At 32.2% G+C, this 23638-nt stretch overlaps 1 protein-coding gene across 2 annotated transcripts in view; it reads left to right on the forward strand.

Annotated features, from left to right (window-relative positions):
• Positions 1-286: 286 nt before the first annotated feature.
• Positions 287-23638, forward strand: part of WC2_14 (blue light receptor) — a 66514-nt gene continuing 43162 nt past the window's right edge. For both annotated transcript variants that reach the window (XM_051216810.1, XM_051216809.1), the window contains exons 1-3: positions 287-1669; positions 18348-18662; positions 20475-20566. Coding sequence is in view for 1 of the 2 variants with exons in the window: in XM_051216809.1 (XP_051065424.1) it covers positions 614-1669; positions 18348-18662; positions 20475-20566 (1463 nt within the window). In the remaining variant the exon portion in view is untranslated. The remainder of the gene's footprint in view (positions 1670-18347; positions 18663-20474; positions 20567-23638) is intronic.

Genomic DNA, 23638 nt, shown 5'->3' on the forward strand with positions numbered 1-23638 from the left:
AAACAATAAAAACAACAAAGAACACTAACTACTGTCCTGACCAACTTCTCAAAATTTTATGCGTAGGTGTTATATGACTGATTTTATTGATTTGTGTGTGTGATTTTTCAATCTAACTTACATTATTTATTTACTTACTTAGTTACACTTTGTACAAACAATATCATATTCTATGTTAGGATAGGTAGATATATATATATATATAAACAAGCACAAATGTATGTACCTATATGTATATACATGTTATCTGATTGTATATACAATATGTACTATGTATATATGGTATAAATTGCTTATGGTAAGTTACAATATATTTGAAAGAGTACATATTAAAGGAAGAAAAAAAGAAGAATGCTTACAATTTGAATAAGACATTCTTGGTTAAAGTTCAAATTAAACTCATCAAAATCATATTTGTTTTGTTTCTATATAAAAATCAGTCAGATAAACAAATGTTAAATGGAATCAAAAATTTTGATTTGTTCAATTTCCATGGAGATTTGTTCATTTATACAATTCTAATCAAAGATTAAATGATAGAAACACAGTGATTACTACTTTTTTTTTGTAAATAAATTCAATCATTTATCATCATTGTTGTATGTAAAAAAATATGTCAAATTTATCTGAAGATATAAGTATATCTAAACGACCAAGAATATTTCGTGGTAGAGGTGCTCAACAAAGAAGTGATGTAAAAAAGAAAGCTAGAAGAAATCAAAGTACAGGTGATATTATTCAAAGTGCTAGAGAACCCACCAAAATTGAATCAAAAGATGAAAATGTAAATCCCGGTAAAAAAGTTCGAAGATGGTTACGTTTATTAAAAATGACTAGTATTAGTGCTACAACTGCAATAACATTGGATGGATTAAGAACAGAGAATAATCATTCTTATAATCAACAAACCAGTCAGAATCCTCATCCTCATCAGTATCATCATCATCATCATCATCATCATCATCATCATCATCATTATCCTGATAATTCTAATTCACCTCCACAAGAAATGCAATCTTTTCTTGGCAACTTAGGTATTGGAGCTTATGTTGGTGATGAAGAGAATGCATTTGTAAATTCGGATAATTCAGAAGAAATAAATGTTGATCAGTTAAATAAAACAAATAAACCTCTTTCTAAATCAATGATAAATTTATCTTCAGTTAGTTTATGGCCACCTAAACGTAAGACAAGTGATCAAATTGTTGAACCAGAGATATTGCTAAATGATGTCAGTGAACATTGTAGCCGTTTATCATCCTCTCGTGTTAGTTGTCTATCGAATAATTCGTTGTCATCACCTCAATCAACAACATCGTTTACGCGTTCGCAAAAGAAACCATCTATTTCAGAAATCACAAACTCATCAACATTTGACAGTGGGATGAATCAATTCAATCAAACTGAATTCTATGAATCAATGCCTTTAATACTTAAAACTGTGATAAATCAAACATCCTTGTATAATAATATTCATTCTATGCAGCGTTATAATGTAAGTGAAGGATTTGCCTCGAGTAATTTAACACCGAAACTTTCAACAAGTACTATTACTGCCACTAATAGTCATCATCAAAGTGGTGAGAATATTACTGTCAAAAGAGCTATTCATTATCCAGCTTGGATGATTATTAGTGATGAACAATTACAATTGGATACAACTTATTCAGTAAGTATATTATTGGAACTAGTCACTTAATTTGTTAACAATATTTATGTTTGCATGCATGAATGGACTGACATTTGAATCAAGAGTTTCGCTGTTAAAAGAACATGCTTCCAAGATATTCTCATAAGTCAAATATGATATTATCTATCCCGTTTATTTACCTCATAAAGTACTTGCAACGATATTGTAAGATTTCTTCAATGAATACGTTAGAGTAGGCAGTTAGCCCCCTCCAATATCATCAGTAGTATATATAGAAGTTAAAAATGATTCATTAAATCTAATTTCTCATTAGACATAAATAGATTTATTATGATCGTTTCTCAATGTTCGAGTTGAGAGAGGGGAGCAGAAAATGAATTTATCATTATTGCTAGGATGAATATTTAAAGGTTTTTCATAAGTTAACTGCAAAACTTACACTTTATTGATACAAGATTTTTTGATGAAATCAAAAATTATAAACTAGTTCTCGTGTTAAACATTTTAGATGGGTTAGTATAGTACTGATTAACTAATCAGAAAATTAAGTTCATTTGAATCAGATGACAGCATAGACCTTATTTTTTTAATACTTGATATTCCATTGTTTTTCGTCAATTGCAAATATCAACTGATTTTCATTGCAATTACATGAAAATAGCTGCATTCGTTGATTATAGTCGGATGAAAGTTAAACTGATAAACAAATGGGAAATTTTTTTATTGCCTATGAATGTTTCACCTTATTGGAGACTGGGTGAAATGGCTCAGAATCGATCACAATGGTGTCAGTGTATATACTCTCTGTCTTCCTTTAAACTGAGAGATTAAAATCGCTTCATATCCTTCTTTTTATGCACTAATTCTTTCTTTCTGTACTATATCCTTTCATAAAATCTTTCCTTTATATATTACACCATTGAGTTAACTGCTTCTATGAATCTGGTGTTCATCTTGCTGTGCTAATGAGGTGTGACAACTTGGATCGATGCATATATGTGTCTGGTCCTACGTTGTAACTGACTGACTGACTGTTTCACCTTATATCCTCTAATTACTTATGTCAAGTCACAGGATTATGGAATTTAATATAAACGTACATTTAATGTACGACAATAAGCTGTCTAATTTAATTAATGCCTTGAATATGATTAATTGATGGGAGAAATTGATGACATAATAAACTTGAGATGGTCAAATGGTGTTATCTTATGTAAGGAGTTGTTTTTTTAGAATAACCAGTTTCAAGTATTATATGAGTTTGTCCATGAAATCTTTAGATTTATAGGAGAATTAAATTTACCAAGTTTAAGATTAAGAATTAAGAAATTAGTGAGCTATATGACTTGAAATCATTCTTGAATTTTTCTCTTGTATACTGGTTTGATTTAACTAAATATCGCACTAAGGATTCTTTGTTTGTTACTCTTTGCTAATTATCGACGTAGATTTATTCGTTGGAAACACCACACATCTCTGTCTCATCGACTAAGATGGTTGGGCCACGTGTTACGTATGCCTGAACACCGATTACCGCGACGCGTAATACTGACTAGTGTTGGGGATGGTTGGAAGAAAGTTAAGAGCGGCCAAACCAGAACGTGTTAGTAGTGCTTGAAATCAATAACTTATAGTCTTAGTCATGTTGTTAGATGCAGACTACTTGGTTGGGATCCGCGTGACTATCGTAATCAATGGTTGAAGACTCCGAGTGACTTGGCTCAGAATCGATCACAATGGCGTGAGTGTATACACTCTTTGTCTTCTTTTAAATTATGAGACCTGTCAGCAGTACTCATTCCCAATCTCACTGATGACCGAACCCAGGACTTCTGAGTCTCATTACGTTCGGCTAACCTCTAAACCACTAAAACCATTATAGTCAACCCCATCCATAAATACTATTTTGAAAACTTAAACTTTTTCTTTAGCGAGGTTAGGAAGTAGTTTTTGTTTAAAAGTCAGTGAAATTACTAGAAATATATATTTATGTGTAAGCCTCAAGATGACTGACTGTAACTAAACAACCATTAAAAACCAACGAGCAATGAGAATCTGTTTTGTACTAATATGAGTCACTTCATGAGTTTAATCACAGATTAAATTCAGTATTTTCAGGTCTCGTGGAGAGCACTTTGTTTCTAATATCAATAAGTTATCATTCAACTCTAGTCAAGTTGTAATTATGTTCATAAATGCGACTGACAAAAACTTAGAAGTCTTAAGTTTCACCCCTAGTAGTGATATCATAGGTATAGACTGTAATATTTAGTACTAAGAATAAAAACAGTTATCTCCTGATTTCAATCTTATTTTTTCCTTAGCTACAGTCAATCCATTTCGTAAATTACACAGTGAACATCCTCAAGAAATGATTAAAAATTTTCTTTTTTGTTTCCATGAATCCAAATACATCAACTTTTGATAACGTTATGTTGAACTGTACTCTGATAGTTTAATCATGATAACGCTTTCTCCATTGTTTTAATCAACACCAATCCATGTATATATTACAATAGAATTGAGATTTTGTAAAGTATGATTCCATAAACATTAGATGGATCTTATTTCAACTTGATTGTCATTTTGACAGATATAAGATGTTATAAGACTTAAGGGATAATTTACATACAACAACATCCAACATAATACAATTTCAACGTAGTCTGCTACGTATACCAATCATTATATTACGTAGAAATAATAGTTTACTTTTCTACATAGTGATAAATAAATAACTCATAGTTTACGCACAAATGGTTATCAATATATGTCGTTACTTATTATAATAAGTAACATGATGACGTGTAAAATAGTGTTTGTAATGAATGACAATCTATAATAAGGAATAAAAAAAATCACTTTAGCTATCACTAACTACTTAAATGAAGGAATTCGTTTGTTTTAATAATTTCTTTTTTGGTTTTGTTTCTTTTTACTCATTTCCAAGTGTTTCAATATTAGTTTGTCAATACAAATTCATTGAATTAAGATGTATACACATATAATCGATTAATCACATGAAGTTATACTAGTGTATAGTATTTACACAATACCTTCAACATTATTGATTAATGGAAAAAATTGATCACTTTCTAAAGTATTTTTTTTTGATCCAAGAAACTAAAAGATTAAGGTCATTAAGTATACAATGATAAAATTGTCCTAGTAGTATTTTTCTCTAATTGGTTCTTATTGTATTGAGACAATTAGTGATATTGTGTTTACTATGTGACATACATAGATTGTAAATGTCCATAACGTTTTTTAAATGTTTAATATGGTTGTTATATTTAGCATTTTCAGTCACTATTTCATCTTACATGATGAATGAGTACAGTATATTGAAACGTAATTCTCATTAGAGATTTTATTTTAAGCTTTGAATTTCATTGTATTTGTGCTTTTCTGTCTATCATTGTTGAGTTTCACTACACTGACATGTTCATAACGGACAGTTTCAGAAAAGTTCAAGTGTGTTTTATAATGAAATCTCTAATGAAAATTACTCTCCAGTATATAGTATTCACACAATAAACGAATGAAAAACAAGATTAAAAGTCCTGGATACAACAAACTTGAGAAAAAAAATTGAATGTTACGGACAACCTCAATCCATTAATGTAATGTATTCATTTAATGTACTGTCAGCTTCAATTAAACTACAAATCAAACTATGTAAATCCATCACCATAATAAAAAGGATCTAGAAATTAACACTTATTTGTCATTTTTGTCAACTTAATTCAAAAATTATTACCATTTATCATTTGTTATATATACAGATTTGTTTAAAGAAAATACCGTAGCAGATAGCCTACAATCAATTTCGATTATGATTAATTTTGGTTAAGCACTTTCTATTAACTTATTTAACAGACAACGTTATTCAAACAGTAACAATTCACATATTTCTTTGTACTATTCTGATCACTGCCATGTCTGTATAAACATGTACGCTTGATCACATAACAGCTTATGCAAATATCTCTCTCTAGCTTAAGTGTTGATAAATTAAACATCACCCAATCAATCATTTACTTCCCCACGTATATATGTACCCGAATCCTACTAATAGCTTTTGCTTCAAACTCACTGGGTGTGCTCGTAGGTTTGTGATCCGTGCTATCTGCTAATAAACTGTAGTCTCCACTTTTTTATTGCCTTCTGATTTCAAACACCGTTGGGATTTATATAATTACGGTTATCAAGGCGATTGATTAACAAAGCTAAGCCACTACAATACCAACATACATAGTACTCAGATCTCATGGAATTAAAAAAAATAAGATTGTTCATAAAAGTGTCTATACTCTTACGAAGTATCCAGGATTAAACTTGTTTACACTCAGACGACTAAGTTAATGCAATGAAATTTCTTCAATATACAAATAGAATACTCATTCATTCATTCATTCATGTGGAACGTAGAATCTGGAACACATTTTCATCAGTCCGAGGTGCTATATCATATTAGTACAATGAAATGAAACTATCTTCACAAATACCAGAGCAGTAAAATAAATAACAGTAACAATGGCAATATAAGAGATTTTGATGGAGTTTTGTTCTCTGAGCTGGATGGTTTGGTTGTGAAGCTTCTATCTGAAGTTTGTACTGATGACGTTGTTCAGAAGAACAATGAAAGCCCCACGACCAAACCATCCAGCTCAGAGAACAAAGTCCATCAAAATCATTCACCCGAGCTACAAATCTTCGCCACTATCTCAATATAAGAAAATAGACATATACAATATGATTAGAGACGTAAAACGTATGGGATGATTTTACAATTCAACAACTAGGAGGGGTCGATGAGGAGTGAATATATCTACCCCATTGCGATCAGTTCTAAGCCATTTCCAATGCAATAACTGACTACAAATATTGGAAAAAATTGCAAACATTGTAACACTACTATACTCTTTCAGGTCTTGTTACTTTTCCAGATAAATATTCCTGGTTTACACTAACTATTTACTGGCTGACTCAAAATTTAGGCATAAATTAAAAAAGATCATTTGTAGTAGTTTCCCTCAAGCTTATCAAAACAGCATAGTCCTATCGATTTTATTGGTGATCTTATTATAATTAGTCAAGTATACAAAACAACTGTTCGATTTATAAGTTGTCAACACCTCAACAGCGTTATCCATATAATTAAAACATGGTGATTAGACAATTTGAAACAGAAATAAATAAACTCAATCCTTTTAACAGGTTAACAAAAATGTTAAATAGAATGGAAACCTTAGAAAAAATATTGGTTAACATCTTTTCACTTAGGTCAGTCGTCAATTATTAAATGTTTAAATAAAATGGTTTTGCGGAGACTATATTAATTTGTAATTGGTATTTGCCACAGATTAATTTCAGTTTGAGTACCAGTGATTACTTGACAACTATATTATCCTAGTGTAGGGCTTCTCAACATTACAATTAACATTTAGACCATTAAGTCAACATCCAAGAATTTACAGTTCTAACTTTAAACATTTCGCATTATTCAACAATTATCTATCAATAATCAAATACGGGATCGAGTTAATTACATTTCTTGTATGGTTTCAGTATTTTTTTAAAAATTATGTTCTGAAAAATTGCGTCAAAATTTTGATAAATAGTTTCAAACTTTATTTTGGTAGGGTTGCTTTTACGTATTTTGATGTGGTTGTCATAATCTTGGGACAAAAGTTCATTCCGACATGAAAACCTAATATTTCACAAAACGGTAAAATAATCAACAACAAAAAAATAAGCAAACAAAAAATTAACCAAAATTGTAAGTTGAACTAATCAGATTTTGTTGTAAGAAAATTTAATCACGAAAAGGCAAAAAAATTTAACGACCAGTTTTTAACAGTTGAATTCACGAGTCGATCAAAGCTAGACCACGATCGAAAACCCGGTAGCAACGGACGGCTGTTTCGTCCTAATATAGGACTCCTCAGCTGTGCTCATCCACGATGTTTAACGCCGGACTCGAACCTGAGACCTTCAGTCTAGCGCGCGAACGCTTAACCTCTAGACTACTGAATCGGTAATATCTAACTTCAATCGACCCATGAATTTGCGCAACCCATTATCATTATCTGAAGTGGATAACTGTCTCACATTCGACACGGGTTGAACTCCACTAATTACTGTGGTGTGTGCTACTTATATCGATGTAAGTAGTACATGACACTAGTCAGGAATAGAATGTCTGGCAGCAGAAAGTCAAGAAGATCGAGAAGGAAAGAATGATAACAGAAAGCAATTAGTATAGAAGTGGAGGAGCAGTGAAGTCTGAGATGATTGACTGATATTTTGCAAATTAAGTATTGACTGTATGATTCTCAGATTTTATTAAGAGATTCTATAATTTCGTATTGAAATACATTCGATTGTCCCCACTTGTGTTCTCGTTCACTACAGTTACAGCTTCTCATTAGAACTCCATGAAATCCATCTTGAAGCTATTTACTAATGAGCACATGATTATTACCAGTTTTTAGTTGTTCAGTATAAGAACATTCATTGTTATAAATATTTTTGAATCTAACGGGAAACTTTTGTTTGTTTGTTAAGATTGATGAATTATTCTCATATATTAGTGAAAAATGAATAATCTCTTTCTAAATTACATCTTTTTAGTAAGTTTTGTATAAAATCCCATTCTCTATTATTCTACACAGTTAACTATGAAAAATAAAATTGTAAACGGGGTTATTCATAGAATATTTCTACTGAACTTTATTCACTTTAATTAATAAAAGGGTGGAATTTTAGATAACTCTATCATTATCTTTGTAACAATTTTATCTAACCGAATGGATTTGGAAAGCTCGATTGAATTTTATAACTTACGTCATTTGTGGTGTAGGGAAGATGACAACTAAATGAATGAGTTTATTGTGCAGCAATTAGGTCTGTTTTACTTTATATAAGTGGAACACGGCCTTTTGAAAATAGAAGAGACTCAATCAATGCTAGTGTCTAACCATAGGTATCTTCATAGCATTCCGCATATACGTTATAGACATCAAGTGAACGATGCTAAGGTTATACTTAGTACACGAGTAAAACATAATAAATCGGTCGATGAGATTGTCCTTTTTTGACTGAGGTGGATGGGATTGTATTACATATACCAAACCACCACCTACTCTGATGCGCGATGATGGCTGGTGCAGGATTAAGCCAGAAAAAATGTTAAGGACAGTCAAATCTAAATATAGAATCAACCGATGAGATCACTAACTGTTAGATTGAGCCATATAGGTACGCACAGACTGTCTAGTTGGGGTAAGGTTAATTTTTGTAACCGTTGTTTAGATACTTGGGTTGATATGGCTCAAAATCGTTTACGATTGAGTAGGTGCATTCATTCTTTGTTTTACTTTTGAACCCAAGTTACTAAATCATCTTTAGAATTTTTATTAGTATTCCACAAATCCATATCTTTTTCTTAATAGCATATTGTCTATGCCTAATCTTTTTTATTACCACGGATACTATTACTATCGCTATGCTGATAAGGCAACTTGATCGATGCTCATGCATGTTAAATTCCATATTGCATATAACTGATTGACTACTTGGTATTAATCTATAAAGTTTTGGATTTTTTTAATATTAATTTATAACTGAAACTGTTACAATTCACTTAAGTTAAATGATGTTCATTAAAATTCACCTTACTTAATTTTCCCAACTTGAATAGACGATCTAAGAGTTAAGGATTTATGATTGGTAGGAGTATACAAAAACTATTTATGTATTGTTGACCTACTAAACTGTAAGAATTTGCATGAAATCTAACTTATATCGGTTTAATACTATTTTAATACTCAGTCATTATTCAGTTTAGTATACTTGACGATATAAACTCTTGGTTGAAGAGACCATATTATATATATATATATCTTTTCCGATCGAAATCATCCCAAAAGAATAAATCAATTAACAGTAAAGATGTATTATATCATTGACCTTCAGTTACATTAAAATGAACTCTCAAATTATTTGGACCTGGTTATTTGGCTAATAAACATAAAGTTCTAGATCGAATCAATAGTTTCTTCTTGCTAAAAGTGGTTATGGTGTCTTCAAATGGTCTTTTTAAATACGCTGGAACTTTTTTTATTTTAAAATTGATTTTTTTCATCTCCAAATCAATGAACTTTTAATTACAATCTTTCATTTGTAAAAGTGTTGTGGTTAGACATTAACACCATTGTATATTGGCTCAGTGGTCTAGAGGTTAAACGTCCGCGCGCGAGACCGATAGGTCCTGGGTTGGAATTTCGCGTGTCAGGATCGTGGAGTCCCACAATAGAACAAAACGCCCGTCCAGTGCTTCCAGGTTTTCAATTATGGTCTAACATCAATCAGTTTATAATCTTAATCAAAAAATTTTTTCTTCTTGAATGTCTTGTAGGGTTAATAAATAAATTTAAAAGTAACTAACTGAGCCCCCACAATTGTTGTACCTATAAATTATTTAAAAGTTGATCGAATTGTATTACAACGTAGGAATTCGAGAATACCATATACATGGATACCTTTATAAATTTATGTATCTGCATACCATGAGGATGCTTATTATTCTGTAGCTTATTAATAACTTGATTTGTTTGGAAGTTTACTCTAAACAAACGAAATTCGGACCAGTCTTTGTTAGTTTACATTGTAAGAAATAATATATTTCTCTCGCATGTATTTATATCCACAGTGTTATATCCTGATAAGATTTATGAATGGTAACTTTTGAGAATTATTTATGGAGCAATACAATACATTTATTTTTGTCGTACAACTAGTAAGTAGCTAGACTATGCATATTCATGTTCCTCAAATTATAAGCTTTATTTATCATACGATTTACTGTTCTTGAGTTATACCCAGTCTACCAATTAGTGTCTCCCACATTCATAGCTACTTTTGACTAGATCTTGTACGAATGTTGTTTTCCATTTTGTGGTGCAATGTGGTCTGTTTGGTTTGTAACATAAACCTAGTATGTTTGAAATACATGATTGATATCGCGGAGACTGAGATTTGTGTTCTGAACTTAACAGACAGAGAGGGCAAGGCAGGAAGTAGCACCGATAATGACTCTGGACTGATCATATGAGTTTACGCATCATTGGTTCGATCGATAAATCACTGTTCTCTAATTGGTAGTATCACTACGTCATATATTAATAGGGCACAAGGCCATAAGTTATAACACACAGTGTATATTATACTTATCCCATGGCATGATTGCTCACTTTTCTTGCCAAGTATTTGTGTTTAATGCATTCTACGAAAATATGTGATACAAAATCATTCATTAGCTAAATGAGCTAGTTGGTATTTGTTTTGAAACATTTATTTGGTGGAAATTAAAAATTCATATATCAATCGGTTGCTTGGTTTTACTTATGTATCAGACAAATTTTATCATCTGTTTAACATTTGATTACATAATGGAATAATCATAGTTTATACGAAAATGTATTTCTTGGTAATGATGATGAAAATATTCAATCTTTTTCAATGGATTACTGACAAGTTTTGGGTAGATAACAAACAGATAAACAAAATGTTAAGCAGATATAAATGATGACTAACTGTGAGATCCAGAATGCACGTTTTGCCGCGTTTGAGACTCAGGTGGATTTAACTGCATCCTAGAGTTGATGTTCACTCTGGGACCGCTACTCACTATCGTTAGGTTGCACGTACATTCGACTGATGAGTACCAAATAGGAAGAAACGTATTTCTTTAGTTCCACTGCTTACTTCCATTGTTAACCAATTAATCTATTTCTTTTTTAATGATAAACTATTATGTTCATTGTTTACAAACTAAAAATCTATTCATAAAAAAGACAGAAACGCACTTACTTACTGACTTATGCCTGTTACCCTTCGTCAAGGAGTGTAGGCCACCCACCGGGATTCTCCATTGAACTCTGTCTTGGCCAATCCTTTCCAGTGGCTATTCATCTTTTTGATATATGCTTTAAATTTCCGACTCTGTATTCTTTGGTCTTCCTCTTTTCCTTTGCCCGTCAGGATTCCAACTTAGCGTTTGCATTGTGATGTATTCACAAATAATTTTTAAAAAAAAAACAATTATTTTAAAAGGTTTTCTAGTTATCAGCAGTTTCTCAATATGAATTTCTATCAGGATATATTTCGGTTAAAGAAAATAAATGACTTAGCAACGTTGTAGAAAGAAAAAGTTGGCTTGAATTATTCTATTCATTTTCCACATACTTACACCCACATGTATTTGTATTATTAATGACAAGAACGACACAAAAAGAGGAAATTCAGTACACTGGTATAAACTCTCTTCATATTTAGAAAATCTATTGTATCACTGACTGTTATTGTTATTATATTTACCTTTATGAAACTAACTAACTTGTTCAGTATTCAAGCCCTATAATTCAGTTGAATGTTGTATAAGTGTTTTTTTCTCGTTATTGATATTCAGCACTAACATTGGCTAGTTTCTATGGCCAATTACATGCATCCTGAAGTGAATTGGCTCTTTATTGTCATTTACTCACAAGTTTGAGTAAAATTGAATGGTGGCTAACATTGAATAGGATTCACAATGCACATTTCATCCATCCACATTGGGATGTTGGTACATTTAGCTGGTCAGTCCCAAACATGACAAATTGTGTAATGTGGATTCCACTTGTAGCAACTATTCACCTTTAATAAATAACAATTCAATTGCTAAGATACTAAACTAGTGGTTGAGGAGGCTATCAGAGTAAAATCAATTGATGACACTGTCGTTTTATTTCAATCCTATATATTATCTCCATATTGTAGCTGTAGATTCGTCAGATTGGATTTCATAAACTATTCTTGATTCACTTACCTAACTCAAAAAAAGTTATCGAAACTTTCTATGTTTTAGTCAATTAAACCCAGCATAAAATATGGCATATGTGTAAATCGGTTGAAGTTGTCATATCTCATTAGCACAGTGAGACGACATTGTCGGGTCAAATCTCCGAGTATTAGAAGTAGTAAAAGTATTAATGGTAATAAAATAGATTAGCCATCCAAGATACAATTAGACAATAAACTACAAACTGGTAAAATAAAAAAACAAACTTATAAGGGATTTATAAACTCGGGATCTAAGAGAAGACAAATAGTGAATATATCTGCACCATTGCAAATGATTTTGAGTCATCTTATTCAGAGTCTCGAACCATTGGTTTCGATAATCCTGTAGACCCCGACTAGATAAGTAGTCTACACCAACCTACATGGCTCAGTCCACCAGTCAGTGTCTTCACAGACTGATGGTTTAGTCACACATGGCGTTCTTCCAACCTACGAACGAATCAGCCATCATCGCTCATTGAGATAGTCAGTGAATGGACATACGTAATATATATTTTAACCATCTCAATCGTTAAAGACTTACTGCCTCATTAATTTATTTGCACATCTACCTAGTACTCTGCGTTCAACCTCAGAACTGCTGATTCGATGGTCCTAAAATGAACAGGTAGAATCCACTCAGATCTAAAGATATTTTATTTGACTTGAAGTATGTCAGTTATGTTGGTCAGCATCGCCTCAGTGTTAATGTTCTTATTAAGAATCGAAACTGTAATTTATCCTTCTTACTGTCTGTGTTATTTATCTGACTACTAACTAACGTTAGCCGCCTTTCTTAATTATTATTCAATATATTTGTAGCTTGTAAGTTTTAGAATCAGATTAATCATTCAATATTGAGATAAATAATTAAATTAAGAATAATAGTGTAGATGAATTCGTTTGATAGAACACTTGATATTCGAAGGAGTTGCCTGAAAGTGGTTGGAGTTCTAAAGTTCAGATATAAATTAAACAATAAAAAATGTAGCTGAAAGTTCACTAGATCGCTCAATCGAAGTCACAAATGTTTGGTTACTTAAATATTGCAACTTTAGATGTCTGCCTTAAATTCTCTGCACCATGTGTTCTTGTGTCTTTTCCTTTTGCCTTCAGGATTCCAAATTAGGGCTTGCTTCGTGAGACAGTTTGGTGATTTCCGTAATGTAAATCATATCCACCTCCAGTGTCGTTTCCTAGTTTCCTCTTCAGACGGAAGTTGGTTTGTTCTCTCCTACAGTAGACTATGGCTGATGGTCTCCGGATAATGGATATTGAGCATCTTGCATAGACAACTTATTGTAAATACTTGTACATGTTTTATGATGGTTGTAGTAGTTCCTCAAGTTTCAGTTCCACACAGTAGAACTGTTCGTATTGAAGATTTTCCCTTTGATATTGGCTTTCAGACAGTTGTTTTGAGTTCCATATGTTGTTCAATTGTAGGAATGCTGTTTTTGCTTTGCCAATCTTCGCCTTCACGTCTGCATCCGATTTTCCTTGCTCACCGATGATGCTGTCTAGGTGCATGAAAGTTTCCACCTCATCCAGAGTTTCTGCATCACGTGTGATTGGGTTGGTGTTCTCCGTGTTGTATTCGGGGATGTTGGTTTTTACCCTTGTGTATGTTGAGGTCTACTGATGCAGAGGCTTCTGTTACGTTGTTTGTCTTGACCTTCATTTGTTGATGTGTATGGAATAAAAGAGCTAGGTCGCATGAATTCCGGATGATGTTGAAGATCTTCTGAGGTACTCTATAGTGTCAAAGAAGTTTCCATGAGGTCCTCCTATCCACGCCGTCAAACCTCCTCATGGTCAAGGAAGCTGATGTAGTGACGAGTTCCACACAACTGATTGTTCAAAAACTATCCGTAGTGTCGCGATTTGGTCTGTACACGACCGATCATTATGACATCCAGACTGTTGATCTTGTAGTTGGGCGTCTACTGAATCTTTCATCCGGTTCAGCAACACTCTGTTGAAAACGTTTCCTGGTACGGATAGTATTGTGATTCCTTTGTAGTTCTCATATTTTCTGAGATCTCCTTTCTTTGGTATCTTGATGAGGTATCGTTCTTTCCAGTCCATCGGCACTTGTTCTTCCTCCAAAGTCTCTGTTACCATGTCTCCTACATATTTTCGCTTGTTAGATTTAATACTCTCCCTCACACGCATGTTTGTTTCTGAGGATTCGGCCTGTGTTTTAGCTTACTCTTCTCTTGTTTGACTGTTATTGACTGCTATCTTGTCTAGTAGTTCACTTAGAAGAAATAGATGACAACTACCAGTATCGAATAAATACACTCTATAGTTTTTGATAGTTGAACTTTGAAGCCTTCCCTCTATTTTTATGTTGACAAAAACTTAGAACACTCAAGATTTAAAATAGGATATTTTTCAATTTATTTTATCACGTACTCACTAGCTACCAGATTCAATGTGCGATTCCTGGGAATCTATTGAGAATCTATGAACAATGGACTTCAACCATGTTGGTTGTTAGACTGCTACTCACTGTACACAGTTGGATACCGGGTTATTAGTCTAGGGATTAAAGGTTTGTGTAAGAAACGAATGGTTCTGCGTTTGGCCCTCTATTCCAGGGGTCATAAATACCCACTATCAGTGAAAAGTCTCACATTAAAATATAATAACTATCTAATGATTCATGGTTTTTAGTAGTTCTCTAGCCAAGATCATTTCATAATTTAAACTATGAACATTATTTCATCTTACTTTCTCTTGTTAAATAGACTTTTGTCAATGTAGTTTAATGTATGGCAGTTAGAATCATGTGGATTGTCGATAAAATTTTCCAAAATAATGCATAAATAATTATGTATCTCATAGAAATCACATGTCATTATTTATCATCACTTAGCTAGTTATTATCATAACCGGTGTGATATATCTATATGATTCAGTGAGAGAAAAATGAAAGCATATTGGAAGTACTTAATTGACTACAATTGATTAGACTATTTATTATTACGTTCTACACTTCATGTATGTCATCATATAGAACATGTATAAACTATTTTTTTAAAGACAAATTTATGATCATCTTAGAATATCATTTGTTTTTTGTAGGTTTTGATTTCACACTAAGTGGTGTTTAGTATAAAATGGAGCATTTTATACTGTTTTTAGTTTTAATGTATTTGTTATGTACTTAGTTATATAATATCCTGGACTCTTGTTTCACTTGATTTGAGACTCGCCAGTTGAATGTACATGCATTTCAATGTTGATATTTAAATTGAAACTTGTTAGCGGGACATAGATTGGATTAAAGCACATTTCGTGTACGATTGTGTTGTTGCATGCTGATTGGCTACTTCGTATCCAATCAGCGCTTGTCGACACTTGGAGAAGACTCTAGAATCTTCTCATGTAAAAACTATAAATATACTAACGTTTTTCTTGTTATGCTTCCTACTTCAATCTACCCTTCTTATTTGGAATACAATTTAGTTATTGTTCAACCGTGTTCTGATTTGGGGACTTTTCGATTGAATTAGTGTCCAAGACTACTAAGTAATAGGAATAGCTGGGTCGTAATAAGAGAAATTATAACAAAACTCAAACTTATTACTTTTCACTTTAAACGCTTAATATGTTATTAACTTAACTGATAACTGTAAATAGTCATTAACAACTGAGTTCCAAATAAAAAGAGTCCACTGTTAAACACTTGTAACATAATGCCAAATTGTTTAAATTTTCAACACTTATTTTTAAATGATGTGAAATTTACGTTATTCACATACTGACACTGGTAGACCATTGCTTAAAACTGATTTTAACAAATCGGTAGGACAAAAGTTATGGAACAGAAAGATTTAGATGTAAGTCGTAAATTACATATAACAATAGAGATTAATTAATTACAGTTCTGAATATCAATAACAGGAATATGTAAATCCATATTAATACTATTTCAGTGTCCATTTTATGAGTCCTTGTTTTTATTTTCATATGTTAACTAACAGAATAGCTGGGTTTTTTTTATTGATTAACTCAACGATACTTACATCTAAACTATTTATATTTATAACTATACTCATTAGTTAGCAACAAGATCTGACCCTGCCTAGCTACTATATCCTCATGAAATATAGATACGAAACTCATTTTGTTGACTACCTAAAACATAATTTCAATATCATAGGGTCGCTCGTATGTAATTCATCAAAACTTGAAGACCTTTATCACCATGATGAACTATCAGTAATTTGAGCACCAATTAAATACCAAAAAACAATATTATCTCTCTTTAATCAAAGCTTCTTTGCAGTAAACACATGCAACTACGTAACAAGTAGAATTTTACACTTTCATGCCATATTATAGATTGAGCATTACTTAGATACTAGGAATAAAAATCTGTTTCCTTTTCAGCCTAGGACAATTTTAAAAAAATTATGATAAGATAGGGAAATCCATATTCATTTTTATAAGGTTTACGTTTTATTTGGAATGTAAAATCAATACTCTTGAATCCATATATATATTCAACAAATCAATGATATTGATATTTGTTGTTCCGATTGATGTGTTCACATTCACTAATCATATGATCATGAAAGTAACAATTGGCTTGAAGGTGATCTAAGTAAACTATCGAAATTTATAACAATTATATTAAAAATTACACATCACAATCTTTGAAAGTCTAGAATTTTTGTGTAAGATTCTTTTTTCTTAGATGGGATTATCAACTTGATTTCTAACTTCTGGATGAATAAGGCTTAAAATTTAGTGTTTTTTTGGAGGGGGGAGCGGGAGATGAAATGACTACTTTCAATGAGTTACTCTTAATGATTCAGATGTATTATTCAAAATATATATGCTTTACCTCATGAATTTTCTTTGAAGCGACTGTGAGATCAGGAAATCTTTTAATATGGTCGCATGATCAGATAATGTCAATCATTAGTAAACAATTAAGACTATGGTAACTGTAGATTTTAGATAGTATTTTATAGTATATATCAAAGTTACCAATTATACGAGATGATTCAACGTGAAAGTAACACTAGGTTAAGTCTTAGATTTATATTCTTGATTAAATGAGTCACTCTATTTGAGTAACTTTCATTTTAATAAAAATAGGTCCATCTGACATGGTAGGTGGTTAAAATTGTACTTTCCGCCTACTCTAATTATCATGAATCCACTAACTCTCATACTACATATACTCCAACGGTCAATAAACCCACATAAGATTAACACGTTCTCAATCCGCAAATTAGGATACTAAGAGCCAACACCTCACGTGCTTATCTATCTATTAATTATAAGAAAAAGAAGTATGCCAAAGAAAATTTTAGATCAAACTACATGCATAAATAGGCCATTTTTTATACATAAAACTGGTTAATACATTTAATAAGTAATTAACTGGTAAATTATGTAAAGTAACAAATTTGACAAGCATCAATGAGTCAAAGAATAGCTTACTACAATAGAAGCGGCATGAATGCACTACTCATCAAATGAACGTTATACATTATACAAAGTGATTCACTCAAGAATAACTCCACATGTTTTATTACTTCTAGTTCCTCGTCTCATACTAGAATGAAACGTCCGTTCAGTGTTTACAGGTTTTCAATGGTGGTCTAGCTGAGATCGACTCATGAATTCAGCTATTAAAATAATAAACTTCTCACTTATTTGTTTTGTCACACAAACAATCTATTCACTCCTATTTATCATCTTTGTATTTATATTAAGTGTTCTAATTAAACATTATTTGTTTGTTTTTATAAACCTATTCTTTCTTTTTTTATTTGTTTGTTTCAAGTTTTATCGGATAGCAGATTATTTAAAAGAGTTATATTTAGCTGAATCTTGGTTAGAGAATCTATTAATATCTGATATTTTACCAAGTCGTAGTCATTCACCAGTAAGACAACCAACTGATTATCGATCACGTCGAGCACGTCTTGAAAATAATCCAATAATGTCGCATAAAATATTAAAGCGAACATGCAGTGAACAACGTTATGATGAAACACAATTAATTGGTGGTTTATGGGATAGACGAGAGATGGATCTTATTCAAAAATTAATTCGTCGAGCAATCTCTACAATTGAATTGAACATATCATCTAGACAAGTAAGTCTTAAATCATTATTTTCTTTACTTAAGTAAACATTCATTTCTAATATGCGCATGCACAACTCTACATGGGATTAAACTACAGACGTTCTAGTGCTTAACTCTTAGACTACTGAATCGCTACCCAATACTACTTATTTATTTGCAATTTTGTATATCCGAATAGTATCACAGCCTGATAAATAGGATAGCCGATGGGATTGTAATTGAGTCACTAAGTTATAGTAAATTAATTCAATTACAGATCTTAACAACAATAAAAATGTTTAAAATGCATTGTTAATTATAAAGAGTGGTGTACATTTTATGGCCTGTTACATATCACGTGATAAAAGTCACCAATTAGAATACGGACTTCTGTAACCTTGTCTCTGTACTAAACCAATTATGCATCAACACAGCGCTAGTAGTCTTGAGTCAACTCTGAATCCTCACTGGTCCTTGATACAGTAGTTTCTCGCATAGCTCGATTCGTTCAGTCCAAAACGCCAATATCAGACTTTGCTGTATGTATCGTGTATTTCAGATATACTTGATTTACATGCAAGCCAACCAGGCCACATTATACCATAAATAAAAAATAACGATTGTACGAGATCAAGCCAAAAAATATGGCTGTGATTGTGAGAGACTGTTATTAGTAAACTAGGTATAACTTGAGAATAGTAAGTCGTATAATAGTAGTCAGTAGGTCAAATGAAAACTTATAATGATATATATATATAGTTACTTAATAGTCATACAATAAGAATATATATAATAACAGTCTATAAATAGATCCTAGCAGTTACCGTTCGTTAATTCTTCGTTCAGATATAGCAACTGTATTGTATGATTTATTCATTTGTTTATTGTAAATAACCTGAGTACAATTTTGTTACATTATAAAAGTAGATTAAATGGCGAGACTATAATTTATGAACGAACCAATCAGGTACGAGATAACACGTTTCGGATTTTGGCACGAAATTCACTCATTCATTTGGTTAAATAGAGTTTTGGCATTATAGCTGATGTTAGTTCGTGATGAAAAAACCCTAAATTTAATTCCTAACCTTAACCATTAACTGTAAATCATAACCTCACTTGATCTTAGCTTTTAGGTGGATACTTTCAAGGTCACTTTAGCGTTGCTCAGTGGTTATCCATAAATTATAGTCTCACCGATTAAATAATGGAAAAGAATATTTAATATAAGAATTAGATAATCAGAATTGACAAAGTTATTTTTCAGTTAATAATAAACATTGGGAAACTAGCAAACTATTGGGGAAACGCAGAAAATTCCTTGAAAAAAGGTTCAAACGGGCTCTGAAAACTATGGGAAATATTTTATTCAATTACCATTTAATCGAAATTTCTTAAAAACATTTAGGAAGTTAAGAGTTATGTGTCACATTTCTGATTTGATAATTAACTCTCTTACTACCATTTTTAGAAGGATTCCAGGACATAAACGACTACTGAAGCAAAGCTCTTTTTTTATATATTTCTCGCCTTTTTTCTCTTGTTCAGTTTTGTTTGGGGTTATTAGAAGAGCTTAGGAAACTGATTCAAGCGTTCAATCAACAGATTTATTATAAACTTTCTAGAATAATTGAATTCTAACTAATGTTTCTTAGTTCTACCACAAAACACATTCGATGTATGGGAAGTTCCTACTGACTGACTTGAAAAAAAGCTTTGAAATCACATAGTTATCTTAATATAATTGTTCAATTTCTTTCCAATGCTATAACGTTTATCTTTATTGACGTCAAAGATATGTAGAAACAAAGATGTTTTGTTTCTCTTATTCAATTTATACAGATAGACGAAAAGGAATCGTCATATTCAGCAACAACAACTACTACAACGACACTGAGTGCTATAATTTTTAGAAATGCTTCAACTGAAAGAAAGTAAGAGTATATTTTTTTGATAGATTTTCTGGTGTTTTGATGGTTCACTATTTTAGATTTATTGATGACGATGATGATGATGATGTCAATGATGTCTTTCTCTTTTGTTCTTTCCCACTCTAATACATACATCGAACTATCTAAGTTAAGTGTAATCTAGATACATGTATTTGTGATTTATACAAGTAATTGATTTGTAGTTTGGTCATCATCAGCTGTGAAATTCGTTGGTACTATTGAAAAAACTAAATAACCATATATAACAGTAGATGTACTGAAAGAATGAAGGGTGAACTTGAGTGGTTCTTTAAATGGCCGGTAGAAATGTATGACTCCTGTATTGAGTTAATAAAGAAGAAGTATAAATTATGATATAATAATACACAATATAATGCATAACATTAGGATACAGAGTTTAACAAACAGAATCAAATTTACAGTTTAACAGTTTGGATTATGATTTGGATAATGTTTTGCAGTTGGAGTCTAGCAGTGTCTTCAAACGTTATCCCTAACTCTAATGCCTTTCGAAAATTTTAATTCTAAACCTGAAATTTCAATCATTATCTTAAGTATTAGAATCAAAGATGAATGGTGGCTAGCAATGGGATCGAGGACTCACGTTTCTTCCTGATTTAGACTCGTCAGTTGGATATACCTGGATCCCAGAGTTGATATTCACTCCAGAACTCGAACCAGCTGACGAGTACCAAATAGGATGATTCCACTGATAGCCACAATCCATCTTTACTTGTAATGCTTGAGACTTAATCCAATATCAAGGCATTCCGTACAGTATGCACATATGCCAATAAGAGACTGATTAATTGCAGTCGCAACTATAAATGGGAAGATTCAAATAAACAATACAAAATGAATTTACATTAACTTAAGTACCTGAGATGATTTTCACTGCTGAAAATATATAATATATATTCGACAGACTACGTTCTATTTTGGCTTTTAATGAATCTGACTTATTTCTGAATGGTTGTTCATTGTTTCAATCTAAAGGTTTATTGAACAAGCTAATAGAATTGAAATGAATAAAAATCTGTAATTTAGTCTGACAAAGTTACACATGGAGTGGGGTTGTGGAGAAATAAACATTCACAAATTTCTACTACTTTGGATGACGAATTCATTTGTATATACATATTTTATACAGAAATCATTTGGATTTCCATGAATGTCTTGTATTATGTAAATGGTAGGAAGTTACATTCTCATAAGTTTTCAGTTGTCTAAGGAGTTCTGTTTGCGTTGAAAATCTTACACCAATGAATATCTCTCGGCAAATCATATTAGTTCCCCGTTGACATGAACTGATATTGCCAAACCAAATTAGGTACTCTAATGGGTCCGATAATAGGCATTTTGTTGGCCTGCTAAAACGACAGTTTTGCTTGTTGATAGGTTACTGGTGAATGGCGGATGGTGAGGGGGGAGGAAGTCGGAAGTATTAACACTAATTTCATAGCCTTATGTTGGGATGACTTTGAAAGCATGACGAAGCCTCTAGAGCCTCTAAAGAAACCGAGAAGATCCCATCCAATTAGAGCCTGACATGGCGTTCTGGAATATTTATGTAGCATGCTACGACTGGACAATAGCATAACTCGCTTCCTCGCAGATTAGCCGATGTTATAACCAATGCCAATGACTATAAATACCCACATTTCTGACTCCTAAATAATAATCATTTCCCCTGCTTTTTCCGTCTTCTGTTTCGCTACTGTGGGTTTCTATACGCTCGAGAGCCGTTAGTTGTATATCGTATTCTACCATAATCAAGTAGAAGACGTAACATCTTTAAAAAAACATTCCCTTTCAAAATAGTTTACTCTGCAATTTCAATTCATAAAGCAGTGTACTTTAGTAAACTTTACATTTAATGCATACCTACATTCATCTGTATATTTAATGATAATGATAACCAGTCTTATTAAGCCAAATTAATTTCTAACAAATTTACCAGGCTTTGATTACTTACTTAATTAGGCCTGTTTCTCGCAATGGAGTATAGGCCGCCGACCACCATTCTCCAACCCACTCTGTCCTAAGCCTTCCTTTCCAGTTCTATACAATTCTTGTTCGTTCTTTTCATGTCTACCTCCATTTCCCGGCTTAATATGTTCTTTGGTATTCCCCTTCTCCTTTGGCCTTGAGGATTCCAAGTAACGGCTTTCCTTGTGATGTAGTTGGGTGCTTTCCATAATGTGTCCTATCCACTTCCATCGCTTCTTCCTCATTTCTTCCTCCGCTGAGATCCGGTTTGTCCTCTCCCACAATTGATTGTTGTTGATAGTGTTTGGCCAACGGATCCGAAGTATTTTGTGTAGACAACTGTTAATAAACACTTGTATCTTCTGGATGATGGCTTTAGTGATTCTCCAAGTTTCCGTTCTATACAGTAGAACTGTTTCGACATTTGTATTGAAAATTCTGACTTTAATTTTGGTTGACAGTTGTTTTGAGTTCCAGATTTTCTTCAATCTTAGATATGTTGCTCCTGCTTTGCCGGTCCGCCTCTTCCCTCGTGACTTCTGAAGGAACTCGGCTTTCCCCATGACTCATAACTCATCTAAATGAAGACCTTCTAACTCCCATGGCAGAGTTTAAGTGGTTTGAATTGTTTTCTTCTCGTTAGTGTTTGTTAGCAGGTTAGTTTTCTACGGGATGTGGTCGCTAACCCCATACCCAACCCCCTCCTTTATCCGAGCTTAGGACCTGCAGTAGCCACAGAGGGGCTCCAGGCGGATTTAGGCTTTGATTACAACTCTAATATGAACTGTTTAGGATAAACTGCTAAGACTCAATGATGTTGTAAATAAATAATGATACTTTAGTGTTTTGATTGATTTGTTTCAATTTTGAAACTTAATACACACAAACAAACAATTAGACATGAATACAACATTGAACTACTGAATCTGTTACTTAGGTGAGATAATTATTTTTGAAATTTCTGATTTGTTTCCAACATCAAGATTAAATGAATTCCTTTATTAAATCGTCAATATTGTTCAAAATTTAATAGTGGATAGTATATTGTTTTTATATATATGTATT

The sequence above is a fragment of the Schistosoma haematobium genome, chromosome 6, assembly GCF_000699445.3.
Source record: "Schistosoma haematobium chromosome 6, whole genome shotgun sequence".
Classification (NCBI taxonomy): Eukaryota; Metazoa; Platyhelminthes; class Trematoda; order Strigeidida; family Schistosomatidae; genus Schistosoma; species Schistosoma haematobium.